The 19,553-nt window shown below is 45.2% G+C and overlaps 1 protein-coding gene across 1 annotated transcript in view; it reads left to right on the top strand.

Moving 5' to 3' along the window:
• The window catches only part of LOC135370355 (neprilysin-1-like), a 101,231-nt gene extending 85,872 nt beyond the window's left edge, over positions 1 to 15,359 (top strand). Inside the window, exons 18-21 of the mRNA XM_064604090.1 lie at positions 501 to 566; positions 12,263 to 12,364; positions 13,967 to 14,043; positions 15,210 to 15,359. Coding sequence (XP_064460160.1) covers positions 501 to 566; positions 12,263 to 12,364; positions 13,967 to 14,043; positions 15,210 to 15,309 — 345 coding nt within the window. The 3' untranslated portion in view covers positions 15,310 to 15,359. The remainder of the gene's footprint in view (positions 1 to 500; positions 567 to 12,262; positions 12,365 to 13,966; positions 14,044 to 15,209) is intronic.
• The last annotated feature ends 4,194 nt before the right edge of the window (positions 15,360 to 19,553 follow it).

Genomic DNA, 19,553 nt, shown 5'->3' with positions numbered 1-19,553 from the left:
TTCAAAGTTGCACAGATATGCTGTTGGTAACACTTAATTATGTAGCGTTGTGTACCATTCCCCATCCACCAACTATCGTATCATTGTACCATACTTCCTGACGTCTGAGTCTGGGCCCACAGCTGCTTGTACACGTTCAACTTGAAATGTAAACGAACTTGAGCAAAACCCTTCTCTGCACAGAAACATTTTTTATAGGACAGAAATAATTAGTAAATAATAGTATTAAATAATAAGTTTTATAAACAGAATTTTTTTTATAGGAGAGGGCGGTGGGGAGTAGGGGAGACATAAGAGGGTCTCTCCACAACGCCAGCTGCCATCATGGGTGTACCTACATGGCCGCTAACGATGGTTAGCCCTTTACCTTTACCACTTTACCATTTTAAAAGCACCACCCATCTTCGCGCTCAAATAACTACGAGACGCAAATTTAGGCGAATAGCATACGAAAGAAGCTGACCGGTAATGTGTGTTACTGCATCTGTTGTTTTTTATAGCTCAATGGAAACAAGTCTGAAGGAGAGAACATTGCCGATAACGGTGGCATCAGGCAGGCATTCTATGTAAGTAAACTATTTCTAAATACGAAATCAAAGGTCCCGAGTACATATATCGAATGCAGCTCCGTGGATTTGATCGTACACATTTTTTTTTCTTAATGAAGCTGCAGATGACATGGCGAATATAGCGCACCTATCGTCAACGGAACACGCGGTGACATATTCCTCGTCAGATGTGAAGCACATGTTAAAATTGCTGACAGAAGACATATGCAGCAGGCAATGGTTACAAGTCGACAGGCGGTCATCCTTGCTTCATCAAATTGACCCGCGCGGAGCTGAAATTCCGTGTTCCGTCCAGCATACCGCGACCTATACAAACACTTTTGTATCGGTTTCGCCTTAACGGTCCGTATGGTCAACAGTTTCTCCATAACGTCGGCATGGCTAGTTCAGAAAACCGTCCAGTGTGTGCATCTGCGGAAAACACGGAACACATCCTTATGCATTGCACAAGATATGCGTCCCAAAGAGCAACGTTGAAGTCTGCTCTAGGCCGCTTGGACAATAGAACCTTCGATATAGTCAACGTGCTGGGTGTATGGGAACGTGTCTGGGAAGAGAGACGCGGCGTTGTCAGCGCTTGTCAGCGTCATAGTGACCAGTGAGATGGAATCTGTATTTTAGGACCGCATTCTAGACAAGTGTCGTCGAGTTTCCCGTTCCTGATAGTTTGTTGCAATTCAGTTCACTTCTAGGGGATGTAGCTACGCATGAGCACGTAAACATGACACTTGACATTCTCGTGTAAACATAAACAAGCCCCCGCCACAACATCCGGTGCCACGAAGACATCCGGTCCATCCTGCGACTATACAGACGGTCGGCCAGCCACCATGCAGAATGATAGCTTTCACTTTCTTGATTTGTTGAAAATCGGAGGTGTACGCCTCCTTGTGGCAATTTGAATTGCCATAAGAAGGAGCGTACGGTTCTCTTTCACCTTAAATCAGAAGCGACAACAGTATCAGTGGCCGTAGCGGTTGGCGCAGAGCGTGTTTGCTGCGGTAACCGGATGTCGTTTTGGCAACAAACCGGAAGCGGTGCAGAAGGGCATGTATTCATCGGTGTGAGAAATCGCGGGCAACCAATAGGTCGACGTCTCCTAACCGACTTTGCCCGTGTCTTCTCTACGCCGCATATATTACCAAATGACGAACTAACAGGTCGACGGTGTTTGCCTATGCGTGACGCCTTGTCCCAACGACGCGACCGAAGGAAGGTAGAAAATACAGCGACTCTTCAGAAGAACAGCCCCTGTTCGAAATATCGGCGACTCTCGTCCTTAGGCTCTTCCCGTAACACGACGCAACCAAAGTGTTCTGGGCTTATACCGTGACGATGCTCTTTACGATAATGCTCAACCACGAAGAATTCCGAGCTCAATGCGCACGTTTTCCTATTTCGTTTCGTCCCCAATCGGCAAGGAATGTGTGTATTGTCCGACAGACAAAAATGTACACTTATACCCCAACGCTTCTTACCAGGACATACTCGGCCATCATATGTAGTAGACGTCTTTATAGTGATAAGGTCAGTTGCTGAACGTGTGTTGCGTGTGCGAGGCCTAAAATTAACGCAGGAAATTTAAGGCACTTGGCCATCACAAAATCACGGTAGAAAACAACACCGATCGATTACATTTTCAAGTCACCACTCAAAAATAACGAGAACAACAACCCCATGCTGCACAATAATTCCGCTAATGAGAGTGCAAAATACCCCAATAGCCGGAAGACGACATAACTGGACAAAAAAAAAAAAGTAGAGAACTTCGACTTAACAAAATAACAAGGTTTACTCAGACGTTTCGTCCGTCGTGCGACATACATGATCAGTGCCAAACTGAATGAGAGATTACACAACCGGTCGCTATTTAAGGAGATGGGAGTATTGTGCGGGAACAATACTCCCATACAATACCGAACAATACTCCCATCTCCTTAAATAGCGACCGGTTGTGTAATCTCTCATTCAGTTTGGCACTGATGATGTCCGTCGCATGACGGGCGAAACGTCTGAGTAAACCTTGTTATTTTGTTAAGTCGAAGTTCTCTACTTTTTTTTGTCCATCTAGTGAGACTGTACGTGAGAACACATCCTCGTAAACTTTTCAGTCCATTTCGAAACTATGATGTAATTTTATTGTTCACCACTGACCACGGTATCGAAAATCGCTTGCGAAATAGTGCAATAGAGTTTGACTGTTATTCGACGGAATACATAACACGGGTCCAGGAAGAAATGTCCCCAGAAGAAATGTCCCCGGAAAAAATGTCCCCTGGAAGAAATGTCCCCGGAAGAAATGTCCCCCGAAGAAATGTCTCCGGGTGAAATGTCCCCAAAGGCACCTACATTTTTCGCTAACACTTAATTTTTTTTCGCACCTGTTTTATTCGCACCTATTAAAATTTTTTGCATCTACTAAAATTCGTTGGCACATCCCTTCGGCTTTTTGGAAGGTGAACTCCACGCTTCAAAAGCAATAAAAACAACGGACACAGACAAACACAAGCTTAAGTATTTGTAGTTTGTAGTTCCAATTTGTAGCGCTCTTACAACACGAAGGTAATAAACATAGGATGACGGGGAAATACCCGGGTTGCAAACAGAAGTGTCTTGCCGCCCCTTCAACTTGTCGACCATCCTCGGCCCTTGGGACACCGCGGCCGACTCCAGGGCGGCCTTACGTCACGTGGTTGTCTTCTTTGAGGCGACAGGCCTAAATGACTCACTATGACCCCAGCAGCGCCCTCGGACACTCCCACCACCACGATCACGTCCAGCATCGTCATCGCCACTTCGATCATTCCCGTCATCTTTCATCGTCATCACTGATCATTGTCACCACTCATATTAGACCCCTAGCTATGGGGTAGCGTTCCACTCCTAGAGTGGAAAACCTCCCCACTTCATCATCACAATATATATGTTGTTGTTGTCTTGCAATTCGGCACACAGCAATGCCCCTGGAAGAACTGTCCCAGGAAAAGGTCCCCACGTGAGAAGGACTGAGAACTGCGTGACAATGGCAGGTTAGGAGACTGATTACGGCTGTGGTGTTTCTTTGGTTCAGTCAGTGACCCGATGAGGTCATTGTGTGTGCCCCGTTTACTCCGCCCTTGGGTAGTACCGTTACAGGGCAGCCTAGTCTGAGGCTGAGCAATATTAACTAGGTGAAGATAGACACCGGACAGAGGTAGTCAGCTCTAGTCGACTCCACGGAGGACCGAGCTCTACGAGCCATCGTCATGTAAGTTCTTTCTCCTGCTTCTCTTTTAAGTAATGTCTGTACTGTAAAGCCATTTTCTTCTGCGAGCACAATTTTTCCTGACTTAGAAAATTTTAGAGGTTGAAGGATACGGAAAAATTTCGCTAAAGAAATGACGCAAACGGATGGGTTACCGAGGAGTCAGGAATTCGTGAAATTTCGCGCTTTGGAATACACGCCTTCTGTCGGATACGCCAAAGTTTGGGGTAGTGAATCGAACGGGTTTTACTGTAATTTTTAATTGTGCCACTATAGTGCTCCATGCAGTGCGTAAGTGCGGGAAGTTCAACTGTGGTGGAGTACAGACGGAAATTGTTATATCTTATATGTGTGTTTGTATTTGCAGATCACTGCGATGGAGATCTTGGAAACTGCAAAGCGAGGTGAATGCTTGATTTATGAAGGCTATCAGTACACTAAGCAGAAGCCCTTGAAAGTAGGTCTTCGATGGCACTGCGTCGAAAGCACCCGCTGCTGTAAGGGAGCAGCCATATCCTCAGATGATGGGATAAGGATCTTCGTGCACCATAACCATCCGCCAGACTGTAGCAAGATCAACGCCAGGAAGGCACGTGGTAAAATGAAGGAACTGTCTTTAACTTCGGTTCAGGCTCCAGCAGCTGTTATTGCACAGTGCACAGAAGGACTCACTAGAGAGGAAAAAGTTATGCTGAAAAGCGAAGAAAGCTTGAAACGATGTATACGTCTGCAACGCTCGTCGCGGTATCCCTCTGTGCCAGCAAATATTTCTGATCTTGTCGTAGAGGGGCCGTGGATTATGACAGCAGAACCCTCACAGGAACGGTTCTTCTTCTACGACAGTGGGACTGCAAGCACCGGAAGATTGCTCATTTTTGGCTCACCTGAAGGTCTGAGGCGTTTGGCCAAGAGCACTCGGTGGTTTATGTACGGTAACTTCGAACTTACGCCTACTGGGTTTCAGCAAGTGTATTTTATACTTGCTTCTTTGGGCAACAGTTTTGTACTGGTTGTGTTTGCTATTATGGAAACCAAGACTAGGCAGAGCTACGAAGAGATGCTGAGGGCAGTTATCAACGAGTGTGAGACTTTGCAAGAGCAGCATTCCGGGACACGCCCCTCTGAAACGCGGCTTGACCTGATAGCAGAGGACTACACAAGGAAGCTAAGTTTACAGGGCTGTGCGTGAGTACGTGAGGAGGAACAGATTTGGGCAGGGAGAGCAGGAGGACATATCTGAGGCGAACAAATCCCTTTTCGCGCCCTGACCTGATAACAACACCGATAACACGCCCGGGAGCTTTCGCGTAAGATAAAGAATAAGACGTGATGTACAACTGTGGGAACGAGCGTGGAGACTTTCCAGATATCGGGAGATTGCCGGATGAAAATGGCAGGTTGGCGCCTGTGATAGCCTTATGGACGACAAAAATTTACTAAATGCGAGTTCTAAGGGTGCAGCAAGGACAACAGCTACGGTCCGCAGACGATACACAGACTACGTAATTTCATGATGATACCGTCAGTATCAAGTTGGTATAAAGAGTTATTGGGAACTAAAATAGAGGAAACTGACATTTTGGCGCCGGTGAGTGCCACTTGGGCGACGATTTGGCGAAATGTCTGAAGTACATAGATTGGGCTGGTTGGTGTAAATCCACAAGCGACCAAAGAACAAACACGAAACAACAACACAGCGACTTGTATGTGATCTTGTCTCCTGTTTGTTCTTTGGTCGTTTGAAAATTAACGATTTCACCAAACGCTACTTCGCAGCCTGTAGCAAGGGAAACAGGTATGGGCCGCGGAGTCAGAGCTATTAAGCATGGATATACAGACTACGTAATTAAATGATGCCATCTTCGATATCACGTTTATATCCAGAGTTATTACTAAATGAAATGGAAGACATGGACAATTTGGCGTCTGCGAGTGCTGTGGCGATGCGAGTAGTGGCGTCGGCGAGTGGCTATGATTTGATCAAACGCTACTTCTTTAGACCAGAGATTTTGGTGGAGAACTAAATACATTCAGAATCGAAGGCGTGTATATTCCCAAATCCCAGCAGTGGGTAGGAATATAGAATTTTTTTCTTTTTTTTCTATAATCAAACTCAAACAGAAGGTCACCGACACACTCGGCGGTGAAGAAGTAGAGAACACTGAGTGAATTTTATTTTAGTGTATTTACAATACTGTTTACCCATACTTATAGGTATAGTCGCAGATGGATAGGTCACACGGCAACAACACAAGAACAGACAAATTTGATTGACTAAAGTGTGGGAAAGGAAAATCAATGAACGAAACCGAAATAACATGAAAATGAGCTTTTTTCTGGGGGTTGATTTTGAAACGCATCTCTGAATGACAATGCACGTCTGCCGCCCCCCCCGCCTGGAAAGGAAACATTTCCGTGACGTGATCCAGCGGGTGAAAGTTTTACTACCGAGGCGATATTCGTCCCTTACAACTACGAATGTAGGATGTAATCGTAATCTTTATTTTGTCAATATTGCAAAATGTACAGAAAGCGGGACTGTGAGGGCAAGCCCTGGATGCATCGGATGCACCGTACGGATCTTGTTGTATTTTTTTTTTATTGCGTGTTAGCGCCGCGAAGTAAGTACGGCTATGAGCGGCGTAGAGACGTTGACGTTGACGTTATGCGTGGAAAATGTAAGTGCTCCAAAAATAAATTGCACAGCAATCAGTTTTAGAGTTTAAATCAGATTGAAACGAAACAACAGTAACGCGGTTTGATGGTGCGACCCGTTCCTTCAATCCCAGCCTACACCTTTCAACATGGTCTTCTCCAATGTTTATTGTAGATTTCCGATAACCAGTTGTATGGATCCATGGCATGAAGACTGGCATTGGACTGATTATAGCCTGTGTAGGGAAGTAGAAACTGGAACAGGGTAGAATATCGCCGGCGGCGATTAGACTCCCCAACTTGAAAAAAAAAAAGTTGTTCATTAGCAGATTTGGAGATAACGCTAAACAAGTCCTACGCGCCCTCGAGTAAATTATTTATTTCTCGCTTAAGATGAAGCAATGCTTAGATCAGGGTAATAAGGGCTCTCTCATACGCGGGCCGCATGTGAACTATTCTGTGCCCCGAGGGCTCTTGACCAGTAAATAGAATAAAGCCCTCCCCCCCGCCCCAAAAACAAAGAATTCGGAATGAGACCAGGTTTTAATGCATTGTTTTTACCCTTGTTCGATGTTGTGCTGCTCCTGTCGACGTTACAAAGTACATTCATATTCGAGCAGTTCTTGTGACTCATGAACCTCAACAAGTACTTATAGCGATCTGGTCTGAACGTGCATTTTGGTAAACTACACTGTAAGTAATGTGATAATGAAGACAAGTCCAGAGCATGGCATCATCTTACACTAAGTTTATGGGCTTGCAGCATAACAGCAGCCTCTTCGGATATCATGCGCGAAAAACTATACGGAGCACAGAGAGGCACAGAGAAAGAAAAGGGTAAAAAATTGAGATGGAGTAGTTATGTACGAGGGTCATTGTGTGAAAATTTTTAATTATTTCTCTTTCCCTGTTTCTTTTTTTTTTCACATTGAAAATGCAAGCAAGATCAACAATACAGTGTGTAAAACGACAATTTCAGTGATCCTGAACGTTGGGATAATCGTTCGTGAAGAACTATGTACGAAGAACTTGAAACGCCTTTCAAGTTTTCAGTGTCTCATTTGAAAAAGAAGCTCATTTGTTTCTGTTGGTGCGTCAGTGAAGTTTTTCATTGATGAATTGTATATGCGAATGCCTAATAACTATACCGCTCAGCTGTTTACGCTAAGATACTTTGCTATAATTGCGGTTCTTTCCACGGATTTCATTACACCTCCCCCCCCCCCCCCCCAAGGGAGGTGTACACTCCCCCTGAATTTTTTCAACCACCCCCCTGTAATTCATGAGAGTTCCTGATACAGCTTGGCCACCAATGCACATAGATATGTATTTGATTGAGAGATGCGTTTGAATTCAGCATGACAGAGCCGCCATGATATGGCAAGGAAAAAAACTTGCCTTGTCAAGATACGGGGCACAAAAGTGAACTTGCACGGCAAATCGCCGGCAGTCCGGACATTTACACGGCAACAGACACCTACGAGCACTGGTGCTAAAGTCTGAGGAAAAGACATCATAGATGAAAATACATATCCGTTACGAAACCGTTTGAATTTCACTGTGCATGGTAATCAACCAATTTTTCTCGAAGTGCAGCATGCATAGAGAAGTCCATGCTTCGCTGGCACGTCTACTTGCAAGAAGTGACCCACAGTGTCCTTCTGAAACATTGCGTCACTTGCCAACTTCTTTGAACAAAGTAAACCCCGCAACCCCGATGATTCCAAGGAATACACCACAAAGGGTCACCGGTGTATTCTGCATATAGCGAAGTCATTATCAACTACTTATACTAGGCCCTTCTACTGGGATTTTAACAGTGGTGACCGCAAAATTTGGAAAAGGCGCCGGCAGAGCCCTCTAAAACGGGCGAAACCATTTGTATCATGGCGCCAAAGGCATATCCGAGAAGGCTTATGCTATTGCCCTTCCCAGTGGGATTGTAACGGAGGCGACCGCAAAATCCGTAAGAGACCGCAGCAGAGCCTCTTTGAACGGGCGAAACCTCTTTAAGCATGGTTCCAAACAGATATTATCAACGGCTTATGATGCTCTTGTACTGGGATTGCAAAAGAATCGACCATAAAATTCGGAAAAGGCAGCAGCAGAGTCCTTTAAAACGTACGAAACCCCTTGTATCATGGTACCAAAGGCATATTCATGACGGCTTACGCTATGCCTTTCTACCGGGATTGCGCAAGAGGGGACCGCAGAATTCGGATACGGCGGCAACAAGGCCTTTTAAAACGGGCGACACTCCCTGTATCATGGAGCGAAAGAAAGAAAGTTATCAGTGGCTTGTGCAATGCTATTCTGCTGCAGTTATAACACAGGTGATCGCCAAATTCGGAAAACGTGGCAGCTGAGCCCTCTTTAAACGAGCAAAAACCCTTGTGTCATGTTGCCAAACACTTATTATCAACAACTTATACTATGTCATTCTACCGAGATCATGACACAGGCGACCGCAAATATCGGAAAAGGATGCAGCATAGCCCTTCAAAACGGGTGAGACCCCTTGTTTTTCTTTCTTTCCTCTGTTTCGATCCCCCTTTTTTCTTTTTCCTTCCTTTTCTTTTTCGTTTGCCCCTTCCCCTTTTTTTTTTCGGAATAGCAAGCCGGCTCTTTGCCTGGCTAACCTTTCCTTTCTTTTTTTTCTTAATAAACATATCCCCCCCCCCTTGTATCATGCTGCCAATGACATATCATCAATGGCTGGTGCTATGCCCTTCTACTGTGATTCTAACAGAGGCTACCGCAAAATACGGAAAATGCGGGAGCAGAGCCCTTTAAAACGGTCGACACCCCTTGTGTCATTGTTCCAAAGTCATATACGTATTCGCAGCGGTTTATGCTATTGCCATTCTACTGGAATTATAACAGACGCGGCCGCAAACTCCACAAAAGGTTCCAGCAGAGCCCTTTAAAACAGACAAAAACCCCTATAATCATGGTGGCAGACAGAGGCGGAGAGTTTTCATTTTCCCAGAGGGGGCAAGGGCGCACCGCGAAATAAGTACTCTGGCAGGGGTGGGGGATATGTTTATTAAGAAAAAAAAGAAAGGTAAGCCAGATGGATGTCGGCGTGTTATTAAAAAAAAAGTGAAAAGGGGAAGACAAGAAAGGAAAAGAAAAAAGAAAACAAAAAAAGAAGGAAAGAAAAGAAAAATGAAGAACACAAAACTAATCACACACTCTGGCGGGATCTTATGATGTATGCAGAACTGGTATAGAAATAAGAGGAAGGAAGAACAGAAAAAAAGAAAAACAGAGAGAACGTAAACAGTGAACATGTGCACAACTGAAGGCATTACGCCTTTGAAAACTGAGTGCAAAAGGAACAAAATGCATTGAATCCTCGGTGTTTGACCCGAAATGCGCGCAATATTATGAATATGGTCAATGAAATGGACCAGCGGGAGTTGAACCAACTCCCAACGGATATGCGTTCCGAAGATTCTACCGTTGCACCTCATTGGCAGCTGCAGGTACCTTTTCGACTGCTTTCGTTTCATTGATCTGATTGCTTTGGGCGAAATTCAGGCAATGTGTTGTGTCATCCTCTCTGTTCTTCGCCTCACCTTCTACTGTGATAATGAGTATCTAGATCCTGAAGAAGTCATAAGAGACTTTGAATCAGCCGTGATCAATGCGGCACAGAACGTCCTTCACGAAGATGTCAGAATGAGGTGTTGCTTCTTTCACCTATGCCAAAGCACTTGGCGCAAAATACAGAGCCTAGGGTTAGTTACCAACTACAAGGACAACGCGGACTTTCGGTTGCTGGTTGGTAAGCTCGATGGACTCGCCTTCCTCCCAAATGAAGACGTCCGTGACGGCATGCAACTCTTGAAAGGCACTTGTCCAGGAGATGCGGTTGAGTTGATTGAGTATTTCGACAGGACTTGCGTCACTGGAACCTACACAAGGTTATTCAGAGCAGACGGTAACGTGAGACTGCGTCGTAATTCCCCAAACTTTCCCCCCCATTATGTAACGTGCACGACGTTACCACAAGTGGAGGGCATCGGACGAACAATATAAGCGAGGCGTGGAACCGACGGATAGAGGCAGTCATCGGCCACAAGCATCCCAATATATGGAGGCTCATCGAAGTGATGCGCAGCGAAGAAGCCACTGTGCAAGCGAAGATTGCAAGATGGGAAGCAGGCCTGCCACCCGAAAAGCGAGTGCGACCTGGAACAGTGCGGCTTGACCAACGCCTGCGGAGTCTGTGCTACGATTACACTGGTGGTATAAGAACAATGGAGGATTTCTTAACCGCTGTCGCGCATACCATACGCTTTTAGGCACAGCACCATTACCATATGCATGACGGCTTCCATAACGATTTTCATTAAACATTTATCTTTCGATTCTTATTCATTTTCTTAACGTGGATCTCTTTCCCCCACGTACCGGCTGTTCACTAGCATCGCATCTCACTATTAAATCACGTGTCCTTGCACCACACTCCTCACGGGACATTTTTCTGGGGATATTTCCTCCGGGAACATTCCTTCCGGGAACATTATTTCTGGGGACATTTCTTCCAGGAACATTATTTCCGGGGACATTTCCTCCGGGGAACATTTCTTCCGGGGCCATTTTTTCCGGATCCCACATAACACAGCACCGGATGTTGAGAGCATGCCGATATTCCCTCTCTCGAAAAAGCTGAAAACGTCATTTCCTACATCACTACTCATAGCACGGCCATCAGAGAAGGGATGCAGCGGCGGTGCGGGCGTCTGGACGACTTCTTTCTCCCTTGATTGAGGCCCTATCACTCTTCTTCGTAAAAAGTGACGTCACGCTGATCTCGTTGTCACTAGTACCTCCGCAGCTTCACGCTGATGATTAAAATTCGTCTACTTAATTTCTATGTACTTTTTGGACGAATGAATTAGCCAAGTAGATTGTCGGCCGATATAAAGCATAGTTGTATCTGCTTCACAGATGGGTTTTAGGATGCCCTTCACATAACTTGTGCGTGAAGTTAATGAGGAACACCTGTCAAAAACATCGTTACTTTTCCCAGCGTAAGGAACTTAAACAAGCAAAATAAAGCGCCTTACGAGGGTTGATAGCAGGGCTGCGGAGTTACCACTCCGGAGTTGGAATGATTCCGGAATCATTCCAGATTTATCGAAGCCTGGAATGGAGTTCGAATGGAATGGTGGAAACTGTCGTGGAGATGGAATGGGAATGGAATTAGGCATTTTTTGGCAGGAGTGGAATTTGGATGGAATGGTCTGGGTGCCCAGGTGGTACTTTTGGTTTCGACCCGGTTGTTTCTACCCCCTTCTGCCCTGAAATAACATTGTCTTTGTGCTTTTTCCGTGCTGGGTAATGTCAGTCTCCTCCAGCACTGCCAGGCTATCCAGTACGGTTCCCGGTCCTTTTTCTTTTATTGTTGGAATTAAAGGAATGGAATAGGGTTGCCAAGTCATTCCAGGAGTGGGAACGGACCATACCTTTTCATTCCGACGAATTGAAAGGAATTATCACAAATGTCCATTCGTCGGAATGGAATTGGAATGGAATGGTTGACAGTTACTGGGCGAGTTGGTAGGTAACTTCGAAAAGGCGTAGCGCGTAAAACACGAACACGGGAGAGACAGCAACAGGACGAGCGCTCGTAGAGAACGTAACGTAAATACAGAAACACATTATAATTCAATCTCTGCCAAAACTACATAAACTGCAGGAGGGAACGTTTCCGATACAAGATGCACTTATCACACGCACGGCCCCGTGAGCTGTACTGAATATCGATTATCGTCTCTTTCAGGCGCAGAAAAACCATCTCGCCAGGCACAACAAAAGTGGGGTTGTCCTTCCAGGGCTTACACACATCACATCGGACCAACTTTTCTTCATTTCAGTAGCACTGGTAACGTAAACTTTTTCCGGTGCGTTTACAATATAACTGTAAGACACGCGTTTCGAATAAAGGCACTCTATGGTGCGGAAGTAAAAAAAAAAGAAAAAGGCGACTAGGACATACTTTGCGTTGTCCAAATTCACCGACTTCGCTAACAGGGGCATTAAAGTGCAAAAATTTCGCCTGAAATGAAGGGCACCGTTACCTCCAGACCGACACGAAACGAAAGGAACGGCCCGTTGGCGTCGTTCGTGATCCATGAATGACAGGAATTTACGCTTTCCCTTCTCAAGTAGCCGGAGAATGCGAATAGGACACGGATATAGGTCGCTCCTCAAAGCGATCTTCCGCGTTGGTTGGACAAATCGTTCGCGTTGACCAACGAGAGCCCGTTCCGCATTGCCGGCTTTCTTGAGAAAGAGAGGGAAGGGAAAAGCGTAAATTGCTTTCGCTCATAGACCACGAATGACGCAACAGACGGCTCCCTTTCATGACTGAATTAAAGGTACTGTAAAGCAGTAGACAAGCACGATATGCCGGTGATGTGACTAGAAACTTTGTTGCTTCTAAATACCATATGCGGAACCATACGACCGACAACGCGCTATAAATATTTTTAATTTCCCATGAAAGATGCGGCGTAGTGGAGCCGTGCGACGCCTGGTGTCAAACAACCCCCTGTACAGCGGGCAACACTGAAAATTGGTATTACACACTATTACATCGGAACCTCGTTATTTTAGTAACCATATTATTAGTTTTCCTGTTTACCTATGCATTTTGAAACCCCTGTTAACTGTGTTTTTTGCGAAGTAACCCAGCGCTGTCCGCTGTTCGATAGAGGCTCTCCCTACTTCTCTGCTGCGCCTGCGCGCTCCTTCTGTTCACGGCCTCTTTCGAACGAACAAACTCTGTCTGTGAACCTCTGTGAACAAACAAGTCCCGACGCTGTCTGGCTTCTTGAACGTCTGACACATTTTTTTCAACGGCTCAGCATTTCATTTCAGTTCGCTTGTCCGTTTATCCTCAGATGTGGATCGTTGTGTGGATTGCAGGGTAGGATTTTATGGTAGATTGTGGTGGATTGTTATGTCGGGCCCAGTGTTATACGCATGCAATGTGGTTGCCGCCGTATGTGTCAGGAGTACGGATTCATTTCGAATACCTAGTACAGTGTTGCCCGTAATCTTTAATTGTAATTTTCTAATTAATTGCACCGTCGATTGGAATGAAACTTGAGCAGTTTTTGTCCTGGTGGCTTGGACTATCGAATAGCCACACTAAATGACATTTGATCGGTGCTGCTTTACACTACCTTTAAAACTGGAGCACGAAATACGGGCGAAGACACACACGAGACGGCACTTGCTCCCTCGCGGTGTTCCTTCGCACGTGTTTCGTGCCCCAGCTTTAATTCAGTCATGTACCAACAGGCCCACTCTGCCATATGGGCGGACTCCCTTTCATTTTGTGTCGGTCTCGAGGCGACGGTATCGTTCATTATGTGTGGATAAATTTTTGCACTCTAGTGTCCCCTTAATGTAAGAACAACGAATAATGCTCCGATGTGTCGACATTACATTTCCTTTCGCTTATGGTATATTCTTGCAGGTTTGGTGCACCAATTCCAGGAAAGAACAGCTCGTGAGCCAGATCAAGTACGATTCCCATTGCCCTCCCAGATACAGGTACCTCGCTTTTATGCGTGCAGTCTAAATATATCGCGTCGCTCAAACTGAAACGACGCATTAAAGGGAGAGTTCGTCTACTGACATCGTTGAAATAAATATACCGTTGGACTCCAAGCACGCTCCTGCGAGCACATGCGGTGCAGTACAGGAGTGGTTTAATTGGCACACCCGACTGAGAAGGCTGGGAACTAGCCTAAATTAGCGGGTACTGAATTATTCATTCAGCCACTGCTATTTACGTTGCTTTCAACGTCTTCGTATACTGACGATCCCTGAAGCAGCACTAGTTAAATTATAAACAGCGACGTGTAAAACTAATAATTAGCAGAAACTGCTATTTATTTATTTATCAAGATATCTCAAAGGCCCTAATAAGGGGCATTACACGAGGGTGCAAAGTATGGCAACGGTGGTAAAGCACAACGATACAAAAATAGATAGAAAAACTCCTTTGGGATGATCTAATCTCTCAAAAATGTTACTAGCCGGGACAATATATCGATTGTATCGATGTTATTGCCGTAACATATCAGGTATTCATTCCAAAGCACTCATTTAATACTACAAAATGGATTACACGTAATCCACGGTATATATACTACCATTTCGATATATTAATTTCGATAGCATTTTGACTTGGGTTAAACCTAGATAAAAAAAAGAAAGAAAAACGTGTTGAAAAACGATATAGACTGGCGCGCAGACTTGCCTCGAACAGCGGAGCGTGTGTCATCGGGCGCTGATAGACAGCTGGAAACGAGATTGGGATGATCCACTATCCCCTTGAAGGGAGGGTCGGTACGCCAACGGATGCGTCAGATAAACGTTGCGGTGCGGCGAACGCATACGTTGTGCGTACCGACCCTCCCCTCAAGAGGATAGTGGATCATCCCAATCTCGTTTCCAGCTTGTCTATCAGCACCCGATGAAACGCGCTGCGCCGCTCGAGGCAAGTCTGCGCGCCGCTGTACCAAAACAAAATTGTTTAACACATTATGCAGTTACAGCTCACTTCACATAGTTCATATTATTATACCGTCTGCACGTTAAAATGCAGTACAGTTGTAATTCGCAGTGTCATTCGCAGCTAACACAAGTGCCCTGGGTCATCATGGGTCATTTTTAATGAAAACTCCAATGTTTCTTTCATTGAACATTTACAGGGTCAACACGTCGCTGAAGAACCTTGAAGAATTTGCCAATGCTTTCAGATGTTCACGAAACTCAACGATGAACCAGAAACGCAAGTGCATCCTTTGGTAACTAGCAACTACGCCTCTATGTGTAAATTCTTCAATAAAATGACAACATGCTCTATGCACGGTGTGTTATGGAAAGGAGCTCCCTTGGGCTGTTTTCTGGGTACGCTTCAGCCATTAAATCCGAAGCCACGAGGACAATGCTGAAGCGCCTGTGCAACTGTCAAGTCCAGGCACACAGTGCGCACAACTTAGAAGGATTGCGACACATTCATTTGTGCGTTTCATTGGATCATGCTACTACACGCCAGAGTACTACACTACCACACACCCTTGAGATCAGAGGAGTGAGAGCTATGGCAATGCTCATTGGTTCTCAGAAGCATGCCATCCCTCCGGCGCAGTCTCACTGGTGGGCGCAGGGCGGTCGAACTCGCTCAAGGAAGCGTTACCAAAAGGGAGATACCATCCGTTTGTCATGGATGACGTCACCTTCTGTTGTCTGCTGCATTGGGCTAAACATGACGTGCTCGTTTTCCCGAATTCATCACTTGCTGTCGAAATTCCGTATACTATGTGCGTATCCACACATATTTTTTGTCAAAGAAATAAGCAGCGCATATTTCCCCACTACATCACTTCCTTGTGTGCTGTTGTTCGTTCTGCACTGTATTATCACGAAACTCGACAAACCAGAGGATGGAATGGCGGGTGGTTTCGATTTTGCCATTTCCGGTTCCTATTGGTTCGCAGACCGGCATGAAGATGGCGGTTTAACTGTGTCTTTGGATTACTGTTGTCTTTGGAAATGCATGCTTACATTCGTTAAGATTTATTGATTTCGTTCGCCATGCCACCGTAGTGGAGCACAAGGACCGCTATTACATACAAAAATGTCGTACCTCTATTGGGTCAGGTGTTTCCCTGTACTTTGTGATATATTCTTGGGAAAATGTGACAAAACTATCAATTGGGTGCTGAGCGTTGACTCTCCTTTTAAAATTCTCTGGTACGTTGACGACTTTTTAGTTTTTTATAAGACAGATAAGGACAGTGTGCTAGATACCTTTCGAAGTTGTACTATGGGGTTGTCTTTGACCGTTGAACTTCCAACAGGATGCCCTGCGTCTTTCTTTTTCTTTTTTTGATTTACACACCGAAAAAGTCCACAACTATATTTGTTGGAAATACAACCACAGGGCCAAAAAGGGGACTATTGCTATATAACTCCGCTCACTCTAAGATAGTTAAAAGGGCAGCGGCAAAATCTGCCATGCGGGCATCCCTCGCACTGCTTGTTCCACTTTGGATGCAAAACTCGTGAGGCTCAGGCAAACAGTGTATCTGGAGTCGATCCTCTTGGTTATCGTGGGAACCTTAGTTATGGAACTTAAATATGATATGGGCATCAGAGAGCGCACCAATCGGCTGGGCGACCGGTTTGGATCCCCTATGTACATAGGGTCGCTCATAATATTAAGTGAGTGGGGGCCAGATGTGCTACGAATATGGTATTTTCGGCGCCGCACAGGTTGCAAGGTCTATGTTCAAAAGTAAACCAGCCCAAACAAAGTACCACCTGTGATGTGCGTCATCGTAATCCCTTCGTTCAGTGCTGCAGCGTCGTTGTATATTCCATTGCGTTGAGCTGTGGAAAAGTACATATGTTGGGCAGCCGGGCCGTTGTCTGAATGTTAGTTTAATGGAGCATGCTTCAAGCCTAGGCAGAACTCCATCTGGTCATCTAGCTCTCCACCGTAGCCAGTGCTCATGCACCCGTAGGTTTGAAAAGAACTTGTGTGTTATCAAAGCACAGGGATAAAACAGTGCAGGAGATAACCGAGGCGTTTTCTATCTACATGTTAAAAGAAAAATGTATTAGTTCCCCATCCTTATCTCTTACCCACATGGAAAAGGAATACTCGCACACAGACCAGCCTTTCGTCAACCTCTGTATGCCCTCATGCTCAGATGTTTCATGCATCATATCTTGTGCTTGCGGGTAATGTAATCTTGTGCGCGTGTCCTTTTGAAATGCGACCACAGCTCGTGATTAGAGTTGGGAATCCTAAGTCCTTTTCACGATCCCGGGATTGAAAAGTTCTAATCCCGGGATCCCGGGACGGGGTCCAGAATTTTAAGCAGCGGGTTTCAATGACGTATTTCCAGGGGTCATTACATATGGCAGACACTGTCTAAACTGCAAAACAGGGGGAGGGTTTATTAATTTTATTGCCTGCTTTTGTTTTCAATGTTTTTTTAAGGTTCAACAAACAAAGCTCTCCCGCGCAAGCAAAGCGACCTTAAAGTCTCAATCGTGAGCCCCAGCTCTGTCGCAATCACAACTGCCTCTTTGCTCAAAAAATGCCCTCAGGAAACACAGAGCGTCGAAAGAACTGTCGTCAAGGCGTGATTGAACTTTTGTGCAAGGGTTTCCTGCCGAGCTGAAACTTCTTTCCGATTCCACGCTGGTCGGAACAATTGATCGGAGGCACAGATTTGCTTCTTTAAGTCTATAACACTCTATCGCATCTCTTACATTTCGCCGATTGTCCATCTACTGCACATAAGTAATAGTACCACACACTGATACTATCATTACATTTTGGCTCAACTTCGAAGTAGAGAACGGCGGAGATTGTCACGCTTCGACCAGTTACTGGTGATGTAAGCACAACACGGCGACGCTGGGCTTGTGTCGGCGAGGCAGTCGGACGCCGGTACGGCTGCTTCCTCCTGCTCAAGAAAGAGAGAAAACCGTGCTCTGGCAACTTTTTGTGGACGGAAGCTTCAAAGAGTGAATCAACGGAACCATCGTTTCCATCAAACTACCTCCTGCAGCTCCTGCACAGCGCCTGCGCGTTGAAGCCATAGGGGGCGCTTTTGATATCCTGAAGTCCCGGGATTTTCGGTCACAAAATCCCGGGATTTCGGGATCGAAAAATCGTGCTGGGTCCCGGATTCCCAACTCTACTCGTGATCATGTGCATTTTCTGCATAAATACCCTTTCCCAATAAATTTTTCACTTAGTTGAGAGTATGGAGGACTACGTCCCGTTCTAGTTCATAACCAATTTTCTCCGTGTTTCCCAAAAGCCTGCTACTTGTCTTTGAAATCAATGAAAACAAATGAAAACACCTTTACGCGTTTTCATTTGTCTAATGTTATTTCAACATTGCACAAAACGACAAGTTTCAGCTGGGAACTTAATTTGTATCGGTTTTTAGACTGCCGGCTGCCTTATGCCATTATTTCAGAACACTAGACTTCATTTCTTTAACGGAAGTGACTACTTTTTGTTTTCTTTTTGGGGGGCGGGGGGCACACAGCGCCTCTCTGGTAACCAAGTTGTGCGTGAGGCAGTATTTTGATCCATTCTGCACGAAATTAGAAAAGGTGGGGAGGCGCTAGGACGCCAGACTGACACGATCACTAAAGTTGTTTACGCAAAGGAGTACAGCGTAAGCGTGTTTTAATCCCGCGCAGTTCCTGTTGTTTTCTTTTATTTCTTGAGCGTAACAGTTTGGTCTTGTTTGAAGGCTTTTGCGTGTCCGTGGGCACTTATATTTTACACATAGTTTCCCGCTTCCCATTAAAGTTGGCACATTCATATAAGGCGCGCAAGCGCACTTCTGCCAAACCATAATTGAGTGCGTATTCGGCCAGCCAAATGAGCGTCGTTCGTTGTCTATTCTTTTTCTTTTTATAACCCTGAGGCAATGTCTTTTGCTTTCTTGCCGTAGCTCACGGGTGTACCAGTAGAGTTCTCTCTCCAATTCAACAAAGAAAGAAAAGAATGCAGATGCACAAACCATTCGGACCTTCATGGGTGCTGAGATTTTATTCCCTGTTCATCGTCAGACTTGTAAGCTATTAACTAGAAAAATACGATTGCTCCGAAGTAATGTGCCCATTTCTTCTAGAAGACATATGCGTGAGTAACCGTGGCTGTACTCGGACCCAAGCTATACGTATTTGAAACGAGTACCACATAGTTGTAAAGAAACGGTGCTGCTGACTCCAGGATTTGTGTATCTGTGGTCCATGTTAGTGAGCTGCTGCTAATAATTTCTCATTGTTCAGTTCATGTTTGCTTTTGTTTTAAAATTAACTTGCACATGATCCATCTGTTTGGAAATCACAGGCAGGGCTAATGCCAAGTAATGAAGTTGTGGTAACAAATTGCTTTAGAGATGCTATTATGCTATTGCATTGTCTGTAAAGGTTGTTTTAGTCAAATGTACAGTACATGTGATAGTGAGTACCCTAGTAATTGAAAATGCTGGGAATTCATATACCATGAGCAT

The sequence above is a fragment of the Ornithodoros turicata genome, chromosome 10 (assembly GCF_037126465.1).
Source record: "Ornithodoros turicata isolate Travis chromosome 10, ASM3712646v1, whole genome shotgun sequence".
Lineage (NCBI taxonomy): Eukaryota > Metazoa > Arthropoda > Arachnida > Ixodida > Argasidae > Ornithodoros > Ornithodoros turicata.
The sequence above is the reverse complement of the archived record's forward strand: the minus strand, read 5'-3'. Positions and strand labels throughout refer to the sequence as shown.